General features: G+C 40.9%; 1 protein-coding gene across 1 annotated transcript in view; it reads left to right on the forward strand.

Annotated features, from left to right (window-relative positions):
• The window catches only part of PLPPR1 (phospholipid phosphatase related 1), a 301,254-nt gene that overhangs the window by 276,694 nt on the left and 2,904 nt on the right, over window positions 1–21,656 (forward strand). Inside the window, exons 5-7 of the mRNA XM_032240206.1 lie at window positions 9,282–9,532; window positions 13,079–13,255; window positions 17,284–17,415. Coding sequence (XP_032096097.1) covers window positions 9,282–9,532; window positions 13,079–13,255; window positions 17,284–17,415 — 560 coding nt within the window. The remainder of the gene's footprint in view (window positions 1–9,281; window positions 9,533–13,078; window positions 13,256–17,283; window positions 17,416–21,656) is intronic.

The raw sequence follows: 21,656 nt of genomic DNA on the forward strand, positions 1-21,656 counted from the left end.
ACATGACTCAACAGTGAGTAAAGAGTAATTTCAAAGCTTTCTATAATAATTTTTTAAAAGTAGTGTATGTTTTGGATGCAACTTACTTGTTTATTTTCTGAAACAGAGTCTGACTCTGTCATTCAGGCTGGAGTGCAGTAGCATAATCACAGCTCTCTGCAGCCTTGACTTCCCAGACTGGAGCAATCCTCCCACCTCAGCCTTCTAAGTAGTCAGGAACACAGGCACACACCACCAAGCCCAGTTAACTTTAAATTGTTATTATTTGTAGAGACAGGGTCTCCCTATGTTGGTTGCTGAGGCTGGTCTTGAACTCCTGGGCTTAAGGGATCCTCCAGCCTCAGCCTTCCAGAGTGTTGCTATTACTCTGAAAGAATTTATTACATTAGAACATAATGAAAGTGTTGAGGAAGTGCATCAAGCAGAGAGCAACAGCACCAGATCTAGTATATCTGTAAATCACCAACAGGGCTGGCAGCTGCCTATGGGGGCTTCATGCTGATCATGTGGTAGGAATGGGAGTAGATTCAGATCATCAGCTTCAGCTTTAGAAACTTATAAACATGGAATCACAAAAGCAGTATTTGATAAATTCTGGAAGCCCTCTAAAAATACAGGTGATATCAAAAACACAGGCCTCGATTCTCCTGTATTTAAATATCACTTGGTATTTCTTGGTAGCGACATTTTTTTCTCCACATTTAGTTTGTATCCAGGGCTCATTTTCTAGACTTACTTGTATCCACATGTTCCATTCCGCTTTAAATTTACCATGGCCTCTGACAAACTTTTTGGTTTTCCTCTCTGTTAAGCAGCATTTGGAATTAGACTGCCCAGAGGGACTGAGAAGGTATGCAGAGGCCAGGTGGCAGGAGAGAAGGCTTATATTTGTGAGATAAAGCACTGGGGAATTGTCCTGTCAAAGGAGTAAAGAGGACATTCTTGAAATAAAATCCTGTTAAGAAGTCTACTAATTTTGTGCTTTAGGGAAGATGTATTTGTTTTTTATTTATAAAAATATTTGATGGGCTTTCTAGTTGATTACTCGTCATCTTTAGTAACTAATTATCCCTCATCTTCACTTATCATGTTGACTAATTACAATGACAAATATACAGGGTATTTTTTTTTAATAAAACTTCTAGGTTATTGCATTGTAAAAAGTGCTTTATTAATGAAAAGGAAGAATAACTGAGTCATATTTGTTTTAGGTTGTTAGAATTATAGGTTTCTTATCTCTTTCCTTCATTTTAAAAATAATTTTACAATCAATTTATAACCACCTCCCTCTGTTACATCTACTTTCCTCAGGTATAACAGCAATGTCAATAAAGGGCTCACAATGGACAGTGTTTCTACAACTGTTTTTTTGTTTTGTTTTGGTTTTGGTTTTGGTTTTGAGACAGAGTTTCGCTCTTGTTACCCAGGCTGGAGTGCAATGGCGCGATCTCGGCTCACCGCAACCTCCGCCTCCTGGGTTCAGGCAATTCTCCTGCCTCAGCCTCCTGAGTAGTTGGGATTACAGGCACACACCACCATGCCCAGCTAATTTTTTGTATTTTCAGTAGAGACGGGGTTTCACCATGTTGACCAGGATGGTCTCGATCTCTTGACCTCGTGATCCACCCGCCTCGGCCTCCCAAAGTGCTGGGATTACATACAACTGTTTTTTGTGATTTGAATAATTGCCCTGTGATATAAGGGCAACTTATAATTCATTTTAACAGACAAAGTAACTAGGTTCAGATTAATTCATTTAAATAAAATCTATTTGTATGATTTCAATGATCTGATCAAGACAAGCAGGCTGTTGTCAGCCTTTGGTGTTTGTGCAATATCTATAGGAGAAGGAGACTGCAGCATTGCTCTGTAAACACTTGACATGTACTATCCAAGGAACTGATGTATTAGGTTTTGTCAGAAACTTATTTTTGAAGCACAATATGTAAGACATATGGATCAATTTGCACCAATTGTGTTTGTATTATACTAGAAAAAACTCAGATTTATTGCTAAAGTGATGAGAAAAGTGCCTCATTCAAATGATGACATGTCATAGATATTCCATCATCTTCTTTTTGGAAAACAGACTACAAAATTGAAGAATTCTTATTCTATTGTGGCAAGTACAATACATTTCATGAGACATGCTATAAAATCCTGGCCTCTTCTCAGTGCTGTGTGTGTGTGTGTGTGTGTGTGTGTGTGTGTGTGCGCGCGCGCGCGCGCACGCGCGCGCATGCACGTGCTCCCAAGCACAAGCTAAAATATCTTTATGGTCTGATGCTTATCCATATGTATGTTAATACATGGAAAAATAAGCTTAGAGAATTATGATTCAGAGTATGGACTGTCTGGATCCTTACTGTTTGTTTTCTAACCCAAGCTCCTCTACTTACTAGCTGTGTGATCTTCATCAAATTAATCGACTTCTCTGTATCTCAATTTCCTCATCTGTAAAATGTGGAGATCTGCCTCAAAGCTGTGGTGAGCATTAGGTGAACTAATATCGCAAAGCACTTAGAACAATACCCTGTATGTACTAAGCACAGCATATTAGCTACTATTAATGATTATTACCTGGTGTCCACAGCAGTCATAGTTAAACATCTCATCAGCTCAGTACATCTTTATAAAGAAATGGGATGAACATGGTAGCCTCAGATAAATTATCTTCATAGGAAATTTCCAGTCATGTTACTGAGAAAGCATTTTTACCACTTTTCCTTTCCCTAAAGAAACTGTCATTTCCTGAAGGAATGGTCTTCAGTAGTTGAATTGAGGTACCTTGGCAAAATGGAATTAGATTGAGGTTGTCTACTGGGGATCCTAATGTGGCAAAAGAAAAAGCAAACGTGAACTGTATGTTTCTTTAATCCTGTGTTCCATTTCTAATGGTGATTTGATGAAAGATGTGATCTAGAATAAGAGCTGGTGGTTGAAACAGAATGTGGTTGGGGACATATACCACATTCGTTAGGTATTCCCTTCACACTGTCGAAAATGGCACTGGTAAACCCCTGCCATTTGCTTGTACATATCTGCGTGAGATAAGATTTTTCATTATTTTTTTCGACCAAAACCGAGGCCAGAAGCTGATGGCAGGGCACATTTTCTCATTTTGCGGAAATCGTGGTAGAAGAGCTACCATGAAGAGATGTACAAAGCTGGTTAGATTTTGAAAATGAGAAAATGTTCAAGTATCGTCAATACACACAACATACTATCGCTCTTTCGTGACATCATTTTACCATAAAGAAACAAAAGAACAGTCCTCTTTTAACAGATTTTTGGTTGTTTTTTGAAACAGTCTTGCTGTTGCCCAGGCTGGAGTGCAGTGGCACAATCTCGACTCACTGCAACTTCCACCTCCCAGGTTGAAGTGATTCTCCTACCTCAGCCTCCCGAGTAGCTGGGATTACAGTCGCCCACCACCACCAGCTAATTTTTATATTTTTAGTAAAGACAGGGTTTCACTATTTTGGCCAGGCCGGTCTTGAACTCCTGGCCTTAAGTGATCCACCCACTCGGGCCTCGCAAAATGCTGGGATTACAGGCACAAGCCACTGTGCCTGGCCCTAGTTTAACAGTTTTTTGTTTTGAGAAGGAGTTCACTCTTGTTGCTCAGGCTGGAGTGCAGTGCACAGTCTTGGCTCACTGCAACCCCGGCCTCCCAGGTTTACCGATTCCCCTTTCTCAGCCTCCTGAGTAGCTGAGATTACAGGCATGTGCCACACCACCTGGTTAATTTTATATATTTAGTAGAAACATGGTTTCACCATATTGGTCAGGTTGGTCTTAAACTCCGGACCTCAGGTGACCCACCTGCCTCGGCCTCTCAAAGTTCTGGGATTACAGGTGTGAGCCACCATACTCAGCCAAGTTTTTTGATAGGAGATTGAGAATGAATGTTAAGGAAAGTTGGAAGGGGGCGGCACAAGCTGCAGTTCAGACTAAGCAGCTGCCCACAGAGTGGCTTTGGCCTGCTAGGATGAGAGCATCCCTTCCCTCCCCTTTCAACATAGTTGCAGAGTTGTTGCTAACATAATCCAGATAAATTGATTTTGTCTTTTTCACTATTCTTCCCTTTTTTAAAGTTTTGTGTTAGTTTCCCCACATGAAAATGTACAGGAATTTTCATGTACTCATGTGTCAATACTGAAACTAACAACCACTGCAATTTCTCAGCATCAGAAATAGGAACATTTCTAAAATATGTATGTCTCAAAAAACATGTACCCATCAGTACTTCCCAAGTTCATCATGACTTCAATTTCTTGTCCTTCACAAACATCTCCAATAAAAAGCATTTGTTGTGTATAGCATAGATCTTGACACTCAAAGGTGGTTTTTTTTTGTTTGTTTTTTTTTTGTGTTTTTTTTTTTTGCTGCATTAGAAGAATGTTTTGATTTGTGAATTACAATTTACAGTTTCCCAATTCATGAGACACTTACAAAATCCCAGTTTTCAATGATCACTTATTTTCTAGTTGTCTAGCTCTTTGATACTAGGTGCTGGGAATACAATGGATGAGCAAAAACAAATGTGTTCCTTGCTGTAATAAAGCTTGCATATTCAACAATTCTAATGTGAGAGATGGACATTATTGAATAATCTAGGCAAGTGTAAACTTCCTACTGAAACAAGGGATATGAAAGAAAATAATGGTACCATACTAGTCTAAAATAGGAGATTTTTCCAAGATCCCATGTGACCTGTGATGATTTCTCCCTATTTATTCTTAACTGGGGTAAGACCTATACACACTCAGTGTTCACCAACAGAAGTGTGACTTGCTCTTGGCCAACTTTTCAGAGCTACAGCTTGAAAGAAGATGTAGGCAGCCCCACGCCCAGTCCCTAGTTAGCGGTCATCCTACTAGAGCTCCTCAGCTCCAAGGAACTAGCCTCGCTGTCCGCACTGTGTGGCTCACGGATACCCTAAAGATAGAGTGCACACCACGCCGCCATAGCAGCAGCAGCCATGCTGTCTGGAACACGTGGCTCTAGTCTTCTTAGAACGCGAAGTGCCCATGCCTGTGCCCCTGCCACCTCCTGCCTAGTTCCTGTCCAGAAGTCTCTCTCTAAATGTTTAGAAAAAAACAAAAGAGGAGAGCCTTAGGCAAATTCAGAGAGAACTGATCCAGTGGAGAGACAGATGCCTTGTTTTCTAGGGAGTCTAAATCCTGGATCTTAGAGTCAGGGGCCCAGATAGTACGACAGAAAGAAAACCTTTCCCTAGGTTTTCTCCTGCAGTCTCTGTAGTCTGTCTTCTGAGGAGAAGCTTGAGTTTTCCATGAGGTGCAAGTGTGTGTGTGTGTGTGTGTGTGCACGCGGGCATACATGCAAGTGTGTGTAAGAGAGATTCAACATACTCCATATGAAGGTTATTGACAGTGGACACCTCTCACTCATCCTCCCTTCAGTGTGACATCAGTTGTTGGTAAATTTTCCATCTTTTTTCACTATCATCACATATATTTTAGTGGACAATTGAGAGATAATCCATCAGAGGCTGTCAGCAAAGGGCCTTTTTGACTGAAAAATGACACATTTATAATCTAGTATGCAACATTTGGCGTTCAGTTTTGAGGCTCTACCCAAGGTCCCAGACTTTTTGTGCTTAAAAGGCATATGGCCCTTCCTTTGCTGGCCCCACCAACCCCTGCTAATTGTTACTCTGTTGCATGGATCTAGGCTTCCTGATGAAACTCTACTATGTGGACAGCATAGTAGAGTATCTGATTCTGTATTTTTATCAATTCTGAAGGGATCCTGGGGTAAGCCCTACCATTGTTTGCCAGTAGACAAATTATTGGTGGCTTCCAAGATCCCCATCATACATATTTCCTGGTTCCATCACTGTTTCTACTACATTCTTGGTGAAGTAAAGGGCTGAAGTCCTGCACTGAGTCCATAGCAGTAACAGGGTCACAGAATTTCACTCCACGTGCTAAACTACTAAGCATCAAAGATCCTAATTTGCCCAGAGATATCCCACATAAGATCAGATGGGATCCAGGTAAAACCCTGAGAAAAAAGGAGAGAGACTTTAACACCTTCATCATCCTCTCTCTTCATCCTTCGCATAGCCCAGTGTGTATCAGTTACATTCTTTTGGCCACAAAGAGCTCAGGTTTCCTTAGACATCCATGTTACTGGGACCTGATCATGGCCATCAGCAGCAGATGCCAATTTTTGTATCCTTCTTCCAAGCCTCTTCTCAACTAATTTGACCCATCCTTGGCCATTGCTAACGCAGTTACCCTGTGCTGTGGTACCGACCTGGATGTGAAACTTCTCTAAGAGGTTTGTAGGGCTCCCAGTCTACACCCCAGCAGGGACAGGATGCCCTTCATCCACATTTCCAAAAAAAACCCTTCTGGAGATTTGTATTTCCCAGCCCCTGAGGCTTGACACCAGCATGAGGGAGGCTGGAAGTGCCTCTTTACTCCTGTAATCGGACCAGGCAGGGCGCCAGCTCCTCCTGTGACACCCACATCCGCCTTCCTCCACTGCTCTGCAGTTGATTTCAGAAATTTCACAACACCATCTCACCCTCCGGGTTATAGCTCTTGATCTTCCAAACCAAACATATTCAGAATTCTGAACACAGCCACACCAATCACAACAAGCATACAGCTCTAGCAAATCAAAAGTGCTTCACTTTTGGACGTTTGTGTGTGCTGTAAATTGGAAAATCCATTCAGAAACATAATCAGCTTCTCTGAAGTAAGAAACATCAAAGACTGCGCAGAGCCTTAAGATAAATGGAACCATCTCTGAGGGGTGCGGGGTTACAGAAATGAAATATATCTGTTAAAAATATGATCTCACCTGAAGAATTTTAGACACCAAGCCAAGGAGATACATTTTTAAAACATCTTCAGATCATACCCTGCAATACTAGAGATCAAATGGTGTTTCGTCTGACTCTGAGGGCAAAAGTAGCTGTGTTTAGCTTATGAGGCTTGTAAAAATACACACAAAGAGCTCAGGGTTAAGTAACAGAGATGGCTTGAATTCCTTTAGAAAAGCTCTGTATGATCTGACGTGGTCTGTGAGTCACCAGAAAAAGTTCCAGTGAGCTTTGTTGGTGTGGCCTGCACCAGACAGGTGGGTTCTCCGAGCAGATGTGGTACCTTCTGAAGCTGGATCAAACAAACCAGAAGGAAGTTCTTGGACAGCAGATGCTCCTGAAGCCAACAGGAGAAACAGACACAATTCACAGAAGGCAAAGACAAGAAATCCACTTTCAGCCTTGGCATACAGGACAGTGGCATGGAGAGCTGGCCATCAGATGATCACTGTGACCATGGAGCTGGCACTGACCCAAAAGCGTAGAAATCCTCAGCCACAGAAAGAACAAAACCCATCCTAATTGAAAACACTTCTGACAAAATGCCAAAGGGAGATGCTGCCACTTTTCCTTTTTCAGATCATAAATTACCCTCGTTTCCTGGAAAAATTATATCTGGACAGATGTATTGCCCCTTGAAAGACCCAGCAAACTGGTCTTTGAGAATCTTGCCTGAAGATGTAGAAAACTGCCAACCATTCAGACTTCCAACTCATGAGGGTGAAAACTGCCTCCGATGATCAATGAATGCCTGCTCTCAGAGGTCAGACTCAATAAGTATGAGCCAGTGGAAGCTATTAAAAGAGCTAGCTCTCGTTGTGATAAAGCACATTCTGGCAAAGCCACAAAAAGGAAAATTATAGCAATCAATACAGATAAAAGTGAAAGCCAGATGAAAGTTTTTAGCCAAACTTCTCTTCACTTCTGCTACAATGGATTAACTTTGGGGTGCTGAAGTCAGCACATTTGAAGATTCAGAACATTGAATATGGAAGTCAAAATTGGGTAGACATTTAATTGAAACTATAGCAGACCCTTGACATTTACAAGGGTTAATGCTGCCTCTCACACTTGTCAACTTCTACCTTCGATTGCATATAAAACATCTTCATCTCTTCAAGCCACTTATAGCTCTACACAGCCTTTCTCAGTGCATAGATGTCATATACAGGCCTTGAAATAATGTATGTTCAAGCTTGTTGGGGCTAATCCTATGAAATTTACCAGAGAACAGATAAAATCCAGGAAGTATAGCTTACTCACAGGGTTTGCCAACAAACAACAAAGTCAGAATAACATACTCTTGCCCACCATAAGATGGTCACGTCCCTGGAAACTGAATGTTACCGTACATGGCAAAACGGAATGCAGGTGTGGTTGAGGTCGTGAAAGGGAGACTATCCTGGATTATGCAGATATAATCGCAAGGGTCCTTATAAGAGACAGGCAGGAGGGTCAGAGTCAGAGGAGACATGACAGTGAAGGCAGAAGTTGGAATGGTGTGAACTGCTGGGAGGGAACCATAAGATAAGGAATGAAGGAAACTTCTAGAATATATGGGAAAGTAAAGGTGGGATTATACCCCGATCACTCAGAAAGAACACAGCCCTGCGAACACTTTGAGTTTAGCTTAGCGGAATCTATTGTAGGCTTCTGAATTCCAGAATACAGAAGTCTGAATAGGATACATTTGTGGTGCTGTAAGCCAGTTTGTGGTAATTTGTTACAGCAGCAATAGGAAACTAATGGTCAACGTTTGTTTTTAACCCTTTTCCTTTATTCTTATTTTCTGTTTCTGACATCAAATGAAACTCCAATTCAATCCAGGTTTCTAGAATGCTTCTTTTTTTAAACAAGCAATTCCATAAGATCCTCCTTTACTCTCACCTGCCATGATGTTGTGAATAACTCCTCCCAGGAGGATGTGCATTTCCAAGTAAAATCAAGGAGAACGTATTTTGTACAGAAGGAGAGAGAACTGATGTTGATTAATTACTCAGACACCATAGCGGGTATTTGGCATATATCTCATTCCATTTTCCCCAAACTACCCCCTCCTCCATTATGCAGCTGAGGCAACCAAGGCTCAAAGAAGATAAGAAATTTATACTGTAAATGAGTCACCAGTGATGAGACCGGAGCACAGGTCTGTATGACTCCAATATTCAAATTCTTTTAGTTAGACTGTGCTTTTTCTAAACTACTCATACAAAACCATAAAATGCTAACAGTACAATGTCTGCATCAATTAGGAAGAAATGGTGATTTGGGAAGCGGGCATGACTCCCTAGAAAGATACTTGGGGAGTACTTAGGTTCTTTCTAATAGTTCATCATGGACTCTCACCGCTGTTTTCTCTTAGGAGAAAAATGCAATCGATGGAGTATGTTACCATTCCTAATTATTTTAAATCTTCTTATAGGGGTGTTTGCATTTGGACTTTTTGCTACTGACATTTTTGTAAATGCCGGACAAGTGGTCACTGGGCATTTAACACCATACTTCCTGACTGTGTGCAAGCCCAACTACACCAGTACAGACTGCCAAGCGCACCACCAGTTTATAAACAATGGGAACATTTGTACTGGGGACCTGGAAGTGATAGAAAAGGCTCGGAGATCATTTCCCTCCAAACACGCTGCTCTGAGCATTTACTCCGCCTTATATGCCACGGTGAGTGTGTGAGTCTTGTCGCTCTTAAGTCCAGTTTTTGGTGGGGTATGTGTCTCCCTGCCCTCTGTCTCCATTCTTTCATTGTCACTTATAGTGACTTTTAAAGTTATGTATGGCGTATTTCTCTATACCATGCTATTGATATAATAGTTCGCCGACACTTCTACCCCAATTTCAATCTCCTGATCCGCCAGAAGATATTAGTTCTGGAATATTTTGATAATCACCTAATTACATCCTCCCATTTTACAGATATCAAAGCTGGGGCCCGGACAACAGCTAAGATCATACAACTAGAGCAGAGACCCAGACTCCCGGTACCATGCCTGAGATTTCCTCACCACCCACAACAGTACTCTTTGTCAAAGTTTTGGTTGGTTTCAGAACAGTACATCTTCTCACACCTGCCTAGAAATTTACAAGCATGCAACATGCAGAAGGATGAATACACAGCTTTCCTTTGCTCTGACGCTTTTCTCCATCACTTTGCTAGGAGACAGGATGATCCCAGAAGAACCTGAACACCCAAAGTTTGTTTCTCATTGTCCCCCAGATTGCACAGCCATTGACTGCCCCACTGGGGTATGATTTATTTTTTTTTGTTCTAGTAACAGAAAAACCAAAGTATGTCCCACATCTTAAAGAACAATGGTGTCTTATTTTCCAACTTTTTAACTGTATTCACTTTGTAAATAACCTCATTTCCCTCTTGTCTAGCCTATGCATCCTTAGGACCCAGAATGTAGACAGGGATCAGCTCAAAGGCTCCAAAGGCTGATAAGATACTGCTGGTGGACATCAGGTACATTTACCAGTGGTAGAGCAACTTTTGGCCAAAAACACCTCCTTTCCTTACTTCAACTTATTTTATATTCAGAATATGACTAGTCTGGTGATTCTCAATGGAAAGTGGAGAAGGGAAAAGACACAGGGAAGATTGCTTTCAAACTGTCCATTTTTCCCAAACATTCCGAGTGTGCCCTCAGCTCACCCCCACCCAAGGAGATGCTACCCTTCCTGTCACTGAGTGTAATTGTAGGAGGCACATTCTGCCTCTGGGGGAAGAAAAGGGGTCTGTGCCATCGCCCCTAAGGTGGAAAAAAGGTGAAAACTCTCAGGAGTTTCTTATGCCTCAAATGATTCTTTAATTTGTTGCATAAAAACTGCATGTTCTGAACCTAATCATTAACACACATTCTTGTGACTGAGTCTGGTCTACTTATTTAAAACAACTAGGAGCAGATAGTGCCTTTGTGTCCCATGTATAGGTTTATTTTGCCAACCAACAACTACTGAATACGAGTCTTTCTAGTTATTTCTTTTGGATCTACTCTTTAATGAATATGTGACAAAAATGATTTCAGCTGCCCCCACATTAAAGAAACATGGATGCAAATAACACAGAAGCCTCAGTTTACAAACAGTTTATAGCTTTGTTAAATGTCTTTGCTTTACCTAAAACAAAACCAAAAAACCTCTATGTAATTTTTTTTATTTTTTAAACAAAGAAAGTCCTCTGAGGTATTCAACATATTTTCTAATTTTCAGAATGTTGATTTGACCTAATTATCTAGACCCTAAACAATGTACTCTTGTGCCTTTTCCTGTATTTTTTTATCAGACTCAAGTCGTTGCTGTGTGAAAATAATTTTTATAGTGCCATTATAAAAATTATTCCGTTACTTATAACAAACTACTGTCTCAACAAATGAAGCATGAAGTTCTTTGGGGAAGAAAGAAGTAAATATTATCGGCTCACACAGAATAAATGCTACTATATAGCATGTTTTCAAGGATTCAGGTGTTACCCAATTCAAATCATGCCTCACAGGCTATTGTCAGATAAGCCCTGATACAAGATTTCAATTGCATAAATCTTCTGAGCCTCTATTACATGTCAAATGCTTTTAGAAACTACTCAACAAGGATTTCCTAAGCACTAATTAATACTACGAAGAATACCAACTAACCATAGGCTCATGCTTTATTTTTTTCTTTTTTCTTTTTTTTTTTGGCTCATGCTTTTAATAGTTTGTAATCTTATAGGAAAGATTTATAAAAGATATAATTGGAAACTAGCATAAACAACTAAATATATATAGATTTTAAGTAACACTTACCAGAGTCAGAAAATAGTGTAATAATATGCTGTAATTTAGGTAACTTTGATGTAACCACAGTTTTCTAGTGAATCTGTTACATGAAAGAGATTCCTACTTTCTGGTATTCTCACCAGTGTTGAGGCATCATTCTAGGTTATTAAGAATTTCTATTGTAATACTGTAAAATGCATCTATTTAAACTTGTATGTTCTTAGGTCATACAAACATACTATAGAATATAAGTATCAGATTATTATTATTTTTTGTGAGATGGAGTTTCACTTGTTGCCCAGGATGGAGTGGAATGGCGCGATCTCGGCTCACAGCCATCTCTGCCTCCCGGATGATGTGATTCTCCTGCCTCAGCCTCCCAAGTAGCTGGGATTACAGGGATGTGCCACCATGCCCGGCTAATTTTGTATTTTTAGAAGAGACGAGGTTTCTCCATGTTGGTCAGGCTGGTCTCAAACTACCAACCTCAGGGGATCCGCCCCCCTTGGCCTCCCAAATTCCTGGGATTACAGGCTTGAAGCACAGCATGTTACTTTTTAGGATTGCTAAACTCACAGAGCACGTTTGTTAAGAAATAATAGGTCAATGTTGCCCTCTAGTGGTAATTTGTAACCATTACCAAAGGTTATCTAAAAAAGTGTTGACTTATTTGAAAAAGGAACAGCTTCCTCTGATTCTAGACCGCCTGGGACACATTTGCTAATTGAGCCTGTAAAACGTAAAAGTCTTACCCAGCTCCCCACAACAAACTAATGACAGCTGCTTACATCTCAAGTGTCATAAAGTGCATCATCTTTTGCTTAGTTCAGGTCTCGACCTTTTGCATATTGTGGCACACATAGAAAAGTTTAATATTTTAAGAAACGGAGTAAATGAAAGAATAAAGCCGATCACAGCTGTCCTGAGGAATGAGGGAGTCCATTTACTAGCACAGCTGAAACCTATTTATGTGATGCAGTTGTTGGGAGGTTCTAATTCAGCCCAGCAACTAATCAGTCAACACTTTGGTATTAATTGCCTGTAGGTGTGACACAAAGCTTCATTCCCCCAGAAGGTTTACTTGGTATCTCAGACTCTCATGTGGATTTCTTATACCCCAAATGATTCTTACATTTGTCACATAAAAACTGCATGTCCTGTATCTAATCATTAATGCTCATGCTTTGTGTCACTAGCAACTTGTTCCCATGTCCGCTAGATTACAAAAGACCGATGAATGTACATCCGCTCATTGTTCTCGCTGCACTCGTTTCCTACCTAAACGCTTTACTAAATAGCTTAGCGGAGTTATTCAAGGAAGTGAGTGTGTTTGCTTTGACGCGGGCCCCTGCTTGCATATATGCTGGTGTACATACATGTGTACATGCATGCGTGTGTACACATCAGTACAAGGAGGTTGCCTGGTCACTCCCTGGCCTCTGCCCTATTCCAGATGTACATCACAAGCACAATCAAGACGAAGAGCAGTCGACTGGCCAAGCCAGTGCTGTGCCTCGGGACTCTCTGCACGGCTTTCCTGACAGGCCTCAACCGGGTCTCCGAGTATCGGAACCATTGCTCGGACGTGATTGCTGGCTTCATCCTGGGCACGGCAGTGGCCCTGTTTCTGGTAAGTGGACTTCCCTCTGTTTACCTTTCCCCCACCTCTTCTTCTCTCTGAAAAACTGTGTCAGGTTTTCCAGACTTCACCATCTGGGTTCCTTTTGTCCCAACCTTGTGAATTGCAATTATCCTCCACGTATTGTAAATACTTTTGCTACAAAAATGATTTCAAAACACTCTTTCCTTTCGCAAATAGGATTGGCCATAGTTCTTCTGGGTGTCAGGGAGAGAATTTCCCCTAGAAGAACAACAGCTGGCTCTACTTTCAACATTGGGCTTGGAACTGGGGCCAAGCAGACTAATGATAAATTGGCATACCTTCAAACCAATCTTCTTCAAGCATTTGCTCTCAGCATATTGGGGGCAGACGCTAAGTGCTGCTCAAGGGAGGAACAGAATGAAGAACACTGGTAGAATCAAGCAGGCTCTTCTCCCTCATTCCAAGAAACTCAAGTCTAACTCCAAAGTCGCATCTCCTAATCAGAAATTTAAAAAACCCTGCCGATTATCACACCCACCCTTTATGTTGGGCCTCTGTTACTGCTGGAACACGCCTCTTGGGAATCTTATTTTCACTAACTGGCTTCTCAACCACCTATCTTCCTGGAGAAGAGTTTTGGTTAATACAGTTTTTTTTTATATATATTTCTGATTATGTTTTAGTTCCTCAAATAGATGGAGGTCTGGCCACCTGCTCACCTAGGAAATCCCTTAAATAGAGTTGAATTTGATAAAGTGGTTAATTTTTCTTTTTTGTCTTCTCTTTCACAGTTTTATTGAAGCATGATAGGCATACAATAAATGACACATCAAGTGTACAATTTGATCAGTTTTGGCACACTACTTTCCCTCCTGCCCTGCCTTCCCCTTGTCCCCAGACAACTGGTGATCTTCTGTCATTCTGTATTAGTTTGCCTTTTCCAGGATTCCATAGTAATTGCATCGTAATGTTTTTCTGGTATCTTTCACCTAGCACTATTTTGAGATTCATCCATGTTGTAGAATGTATCAATAATTAATTCCTTTTTATTGCTGTGTAGTATTCCATTGCATGGCCACACCTCAGAGATAAGGATTTCCATTATCTTCAAGGACTTAAAACAGGCCCAGAAAGATTTATGATGAATCATCAGGTCTGGAGGTTCCCATATGGTGCATGAAATGAACCCCCTAACAATATTCAGGAAGCCTCCCAAGGAGAAGGAAGCTATCACAGACTTCAAGGACCTCCCTCTTCCTATTCTGCCCTCTCTGGCCCTAGATGGACTTCAGTCCCATGACTTAATGCTGCCTTTCCTAGCCCCTCTTCCTTTCCTCCCAACATACACACATGCCTCTCCCAGCCTCTCATTGGTTTTCCAACTTTAAAAAAATCTGCTAAGATACAGACAATGCTCACATTTAGGAAACTGATTGAGAAGCTTCTTTCTAATTCAAAATGACAGGCACATCTCAGAGATAGTGTAGGTTTGGTTCCAGACCATTGCAACAGTGAATATCACCATAAAGCTAGGCACACAACTTTTGGGTTTACCAGGGCATATAAAAAGTTATGTTTATATTATTCTGTCGTCTATTAAGTGTACAATAGCATTATGTATTTTTTAAAAACCAATGTATTTACCTTAATTTAAAAGCACTTTATGGTTTTTTAAAAAGCGTTGACACAGACACAAAATGAGCATGAGCTATTGAACAAAATGGTTCAGTCAGCTTGCTGCCCACAGGGTTGTCACAAAGCTTCAATCTTTTAAAAACACAACATCTGCACCATGCAATAAAGTGAAGAGAAATAAAATGAGGACATGCCAGTATTTTGAATGGATCCAGGCATTCTTTCTATAGTGAAAGATGAAGACTAAAATGCAAATGCTCTGGATGAAGTTGCAGGAAAAGTAGTACCAAAGTGATCATGAAATGTTGATCTCTCATTAGGAATTTTCCTAAGGAATGTCTTTAAAAAAAAAAAAAACATTTTATGGATATATTGAAGTTATACACTTTTGGGGGTATGTGTGATATTTTGATACAAGCATACGATGTATAATGATCAAATCTGGGTAACTGGGATATCCATCACCTCAAATACCTTGTGTTAGGAACATTCCAAATATATTCTTCCATTTATTTTGAAATATGTGGTAAATTACTGTTAACTGTTGTCACTACTGTGCCAGCGAGATCTCATTCCTTCCATCTGACTGTATTTTTGTACCCGTTAACCAACTCCTCGTCCCACTACCCCCAACTACTGTTCCCAAGGAATCCTTTTTTCAAAGAAGGAAAGAAAACAGGTGACTTGAAGGGAACAGAAGGGTTTCAAAGGGAGATGGATGGTATATAAAGACCTTGGCTCAAGAAAAGACAAACAGTGTTGCTATCCATCAGTTCTGAAGCCAGCCATCCCCAGTTAGAAAGGAAGAGCCTTTCTGACTGTCCAAGCAATTTTGTAGGGTCTTTGTGGGATGACATTTGGAGTTTGCTGAATCCCCACAAGTTCTGCTCAACATTAAACTTGTTTTCTCTCCCTAACATGCAGCCGTTTCTCACCACTCAGTAACTATTTGGTCTGCTTGTGCTTTCAAGTGACTTCCCAATTGATGACAAAATGTGTTTTCCCACAAATGGCCTTTATATAAGACCCAGATCTGTGGTTGAATTGCTCTGGAATGAGAGACCCCCCCATGTCTGCACATGCCTGTGAACACACCTCACAGACACACACAAAGCTGGGAAATGGGAGGGGAAGGATGTTCTGGAGGAGGCTGGAGGCATTCCAAAGCAGAGACTTGAAGAGGAGACAGAAAGAGAGAGAAGGCAAACACTGAGAATGGCAGCAGATCACCTGCAAATGTTCAATAGTGCTTTCTGTTTGTGTTTCCCATGAGGCGGAATGTGGGGGAAAGGGGAAGTAAGTTATTAGTAAAGCAGGGACCACATGCTGTATGCTTTATATACATCTAATCAAGTGCTCCCAGGGCAACTCGAACAATAGTTTTACTCTCATTCTATAGATGAGGAAAATTAGGCTTAAAGGTAAGTAACTTGCCCAACAGCCACCCAACAAATAACCAGCAGCAAGACCTGGGTCTCTTCACGCCAGAGTTTCTACATGTTCCCCCTGCTCCCGTTTCCTGATGAGGGGAGTGAAAGAGTGTGAGAGTGAGATGGAGGTGAGCCAGGTAGAGAAGATGCATGCCAACGGACTACAGGGTTTGAAGAACAGCAGGAAAGATTCGAAGATGCTGGATGAAGAAACAAAGAAAGTGGAAAGAGGAGGGAAAAGGAGGCTGCTTCTTGGGCAAACAAAACAAAACAGAAGAGCAGGGAAGATGGTAGAGTCAGTTATGAAGAGACCTCAGCAGGAAACAGAAAAGTGGGCAGTAACTTACAGGGCAAGTTTTTAAATGGAAGCAATAAAAGAAAACTAAAGAGTTATCTAATCTCAAGCAAATAGTCATAATTTGAGGATGACGATCTAAGGTAAGAGTTAAAGACCAGCTAACAGGCTGAATGCTTGCTATATGTTTGGCACTTCTTAAGGGGCAAAATAGTATAAAGCTATGATGTAGGGGCTCTAGAGTTTCAATCTCTGTGTGACCTTGGGCAAGTTACCTAACTTCCTTGTGCCCCACTAACTAGACTGGAGATAATAGTACTTCCTTTATGAAATTGATGGGTGGGTTAAGTGAAATCAGATATAATCCTCAGGGTCGTGCCAGACACAGAGTGGCCCTCAACGGATTTTAGATGTTATTATGAGGTGATTTGCATTTACCGTGTCTTTAATCATTACAAATCTATGAAGTAGGTGTCACTATTCTTATTTTACAGGTGAGAAAATGGGCCCAGTGGGGTGGGGAGTGATTATTACTGGTCCTCTGGTGATTAAACACATGCTTCCACGGTACTTCCCATAGTCCCTTCCCCCCCCCCAAAGGAAGAAGGTCACTCGGGTGATGATATTCAAGGGGAAAGGCCAGGCATTGATGGCTGCTGTCTGATCCCATTCTTTTCCCCCCCCTCATCCTGCAGGGAATGTGTGTGGTTCATAACTTTAAAGGAGCACAAGGATCTCCTTCCAAACCCAAACCTGAGGATCCCCGTGGAGTACCCCTAATGGCTTTCCCAAGGATAGAAAGCCCTCTGGAAACCTTAAGTGCACAGGTATGGTAAAGCAGTTTTAGCCAACCCAACCCACAGGCTGAACACTTTGGGTGGTCAGTATCAATCCATTGATACCACTCTATCTACCCAGCCTCAATGACAATCTGATTCATTTATTGTAAAGGCCCTCACGAAAGGCAGTCTTTACTTTTTCCTCTAAGTTATTCTTGTATTTATTCTGGGGGTTGGCAATCTTGAATCCTTAGAGAGTTCTTAGTCATGTCTCACATAAACCCCAGCTGTTTCAGGGTACTTTGACCTATAACATAATGTCATTTATGAAATTTGGACTAATCATATGGAAAACCAATTTGACTTAATAACTAGGACAATATTTGGAAAGAAAAAGGATGCATTATACAAGGTGATGTAAGCTGGGGGCACATTTAAAAAGGCTACTAAATGTCCCTTAGGAAACTGTTTTTGTGACAAAAATTCATGCAACAGTACTTTGATCCGTTTCTCTGCAACAGAAACTGTATCATACCAGGGATACAAAAAATAACTGGATACAGTCCTTGCCCTCAAATAGTACAGATGAGAGGCAGGCACGGTGACTCACACCTGTAATCCTAGCACTTTTGGAGGCCAAGGTGGGAGGATTGCTTGAAGCCAAGAGTTGGAGACCAACCTGGTCAATGTAATAAGTCCCCATCTCTACTAAATGAAAATGAATGAATAAATAAATAATTCACAGATGATCAGGAAAGGTGGCTATAAATAGGTAGTCATAATATGACACGCTGAATCAGTCCACAAAGTGCTGTGTGAATACAAATGAAGGGGAAAAATGTCTACTCTGTCTGAGAAGACAGGGAAAGCCAGGAAGAAGACTTGCCAACCTAAAGGGGCCTGGACAGATGATATGAAGCACTTAATTTTGCCCAGGACAATTGCTAGGTGCTTTACAAATATATTATTACTTGAACAACCATCCTATTGAAAAGATTCTGTGATTCACATTTCACAGAAAAAGATAAGAATACAGAATACAGGCTGAGCATGGTGGCTCATGCCTATAATCCCAGCACTTTGGGAGGCCAAGGCAGGCAGATCGCTTGAGCCCAGGAGTTTGAGACCACACTGGGCAACATGGCGAAACCCTATCTCTACTAAAAAAATTCAAAAATTAGCTGGGCATAGTAGCACATGCCTGTGGTCCCAGCTACTCTGGAGGCTGAGGTGGGAGGAGCGCTCGAGCGTGGGAGATTAAGGCAACAGTGAGCCGTGACCCCACCACTGCACTCTAGTGGGAGTGATAGAGTGAGACTCTGTCTCAAGACAAAACAAAACAAAACAAACAAACCTGAAGAGAGTGATGGTAGATTACCTGCCCAAGGCCCTATGGGTGGCAAGTGGGAAAGGTGGGATGAGTAGGAGTTTTTTAAGCAGATAGGGAACAACTAATAATATGGTTTTCATTAGCATGTCATCTTTTCCAGGTAGCTGAGCCCTGCTATCGTGTTGATTTCCTGTAATATTCTATTTATCCTGAAATCTTGTTTGTATTTGGCATTTTCCTACTCAGCCATTTTTATAGAAGATGTAAGGGAAAAGCAACTCATTTCCCTTTGGATTATCATGTATTTCATATCAGTGCAGTATAAAATAATGTTTTCATTATTTAAAGATTATTAACTATCACATCTCTCTAAGACAAGCTACCCTATGCTTTTTGTTTCACTGGGATGGAGTCTCACTCTGTTTCCCAGACTGGAGTGCAGTGGTGTGAACTCGGCTCACTGCAACCTCCACCTTTCCCATTCAAGCGATTCCCCCGCCTCAGCCTGCCAAGTAGCTGGGGCTACAGGTGTGCACCATGACACCCAGCTAATTTTTTGAATTTTTAGTGGAGATAGGTTTGTACCATATTGGCCAGGCTGGTCTCAATACCCTATGCCTTTTTACCTTTAATTAAATCTTTCTATTATTATTAATGAACCGGGTGAGCGGGGAGTATCTCCATTTTGGGAAAAATATTTAATGTTCTCCCTTAACACAGTACCAAGTATTGCTGTTTTGTTTGTTTTTCTTTAACTTGTATTAAGGCGAACATTTTGACTTGGTCTAGAAATACAATGTTAACAAAAATATTTCTGGATGATTTATATACAGCCTGTTGCTACCGGTTAAATATCAAATTAGCTAAATAGCTATACCTTGTAATGAAATGATAAAATAGAATCTCTCTAACTTTTGTTCCCTAATTACAATCCTTGTATTTAGTAAAGTCAGAGCAGGTCTCTATTGGTGGGGGGGGGGGAGCAAAATGACAACAAGTGAACTTTAAAAAGAAACAAAATATTTGCTGAGTTCCACAGACGTGTCAGTCTGTGTCCTTGTAAATGCTGTCCCCTGAATATCCTGATGCAAGAACACCCCTTTTGCACACCCCTTCCTTCTGCCCAGCACTGCTCAAGCATGACCTCAGTCAGCCTTTGTCCCCAGCTTTCTTTCCCTCTTCGTTCTCAGGACCATTGATTGTTGATCAGACCTAGAGATGTCCAGGCTCTATTTTGGAGGATTCTACTTAAATTCAAAAATGAAGTGCTAAAAAGAGTTTCAAAAATCGCTATTCACAAGCTAAAGTATTCTTGAAATAGATATTTATTCGTTGTTTACAGGTAGTAGCTGGATTTCTCTGAAGCCCATCAATAGATCTTAGTGGCAATGGTTGTTACCACATATGGATAGTTTGAGGACTTGCCTGAACACCACGCTTGGGCCAAAGCTCCCTCCAGGCCTCTCGTGATTGTCGCTCTTAATTAAAGCCAAGTGTTCCCTCATGTCTGCCTCCTCCAAAGACTTGGGGCTCTGTGACAATCAGGACCCTATAAACCGTATTTCCTGGCATCACAAGGTGTGAAATAAATGTTCATGAATGAATACAAACTTGTCCCAAAACCTAAAGTAGTCACTTTAGCCAAAACCGAGAACCTCAAACTTAACCACAGTCACTAATTGGCCATCCAGGCAAAGTAGAAATTTATGAGAGACGATGAGCAGGACTTCTGCAGGCTAGCCAGAATGAAGCTACAGAAGGCTAAAGCGAAGCAGTGCCTCTCACATTATGCTATCCATACCAATCGTGAAAAATTCAAGTCTACAACCATCTGCTTTTAGTATTAAATGTTTCCACATGTCCAGTTAGAAAGATACACCCTTTATTTGTTGGTCAAGAAAAGAGAACTAGCATTTATTGAGAGTCATCTCATTTAATATTCACAATACTGCATTGGTTTTATTATATCCTACCTTATAGATGAAGAAAGTAAGGCACCAGGTTTAAGTAATATGCCCAATATCACCCAGTCAAAATTAAATGAAGACCCATCCAATTCTAAAGGCTCTGCTGTTCTCCTACATTACACAGTCTGTGATTTCATTCAATGAAAATCCCTTTTTTGAAAGCCACAACTCCCAGCATGGACTATGAAAACATGCTACAGGGGGCTGATACATTGGGCCTGAGCTATAGTTCTTCCAAAATAAATATCCCCTATGGGCAAGAACTTCCCTTGCAACTCCAACAGCCATGGTTTCTACTAGAAATGACATCTTCGTAATTTTTGGAACGGAACCATCTTCCCAGGAAGTGGATTTCTGGGATCAGAGATTAGACCCTCTCTTCAGAGCACACATTCAAACACATGAAATCCATCCCACCATTCAAAGCACCTTAAAGGGAAGACTGAATGGGGAGGGCACCCGTCACCCTCTTTCCCTTTCTCCCAAGACATTCTTTTCCCTGTGCCACATGGAGCCCTCAGAGCCACAGTGCTCTGGTCTTCTCTAAAACATTAACTCAAATTGGAATATCTGCATTCTGTGATTCCCCTTGGTATAGCTGATAGAGACAGGGTGCATTTTCTAAAATCTTTCTCAAATACCATAAACCAAAAAGTAAACAATTACAAAAACAAAAATAGTCAAGTTTTTCAAAGTATTATTTTATGATTCTATAAAGTTATTGGGATCCCAAAGCAACCAACTCTTAATTATCCATGTTCTACACCCCCAGGCTCACAATGTACATAAGCAATCAGCTGAATGTTGTTCAGTTGCATTCTTGTCAAACAGAAATATTAACAAATTGAATATTCTATTCAAATAGAAAGCATATTATAGAAGTAAAAGGATATTTTTGCCTTAGGAAAGAAATGCACCAAACCTGAGTTTACACAAAGATTTCAGACAGAAGTACCTTGAAAAATACAAAATACTCTATTTCTAAAATGTGT

Source organism: Sapajus apella, unplaced genomic scaffold, assembly GCF_009761245.1.
Source record: "Sapajus apella isolate SASKATOON/1434 unplaced genomic scaffold, GSC_monkey_1.0 scaffold46, whole genome shotgun sequence".
Lineage (NCBI taxonomy): Eukaryota > Metazoa > Chordata > Mammalia > Primates > Cebidae > Sapajus > Sapajus apella.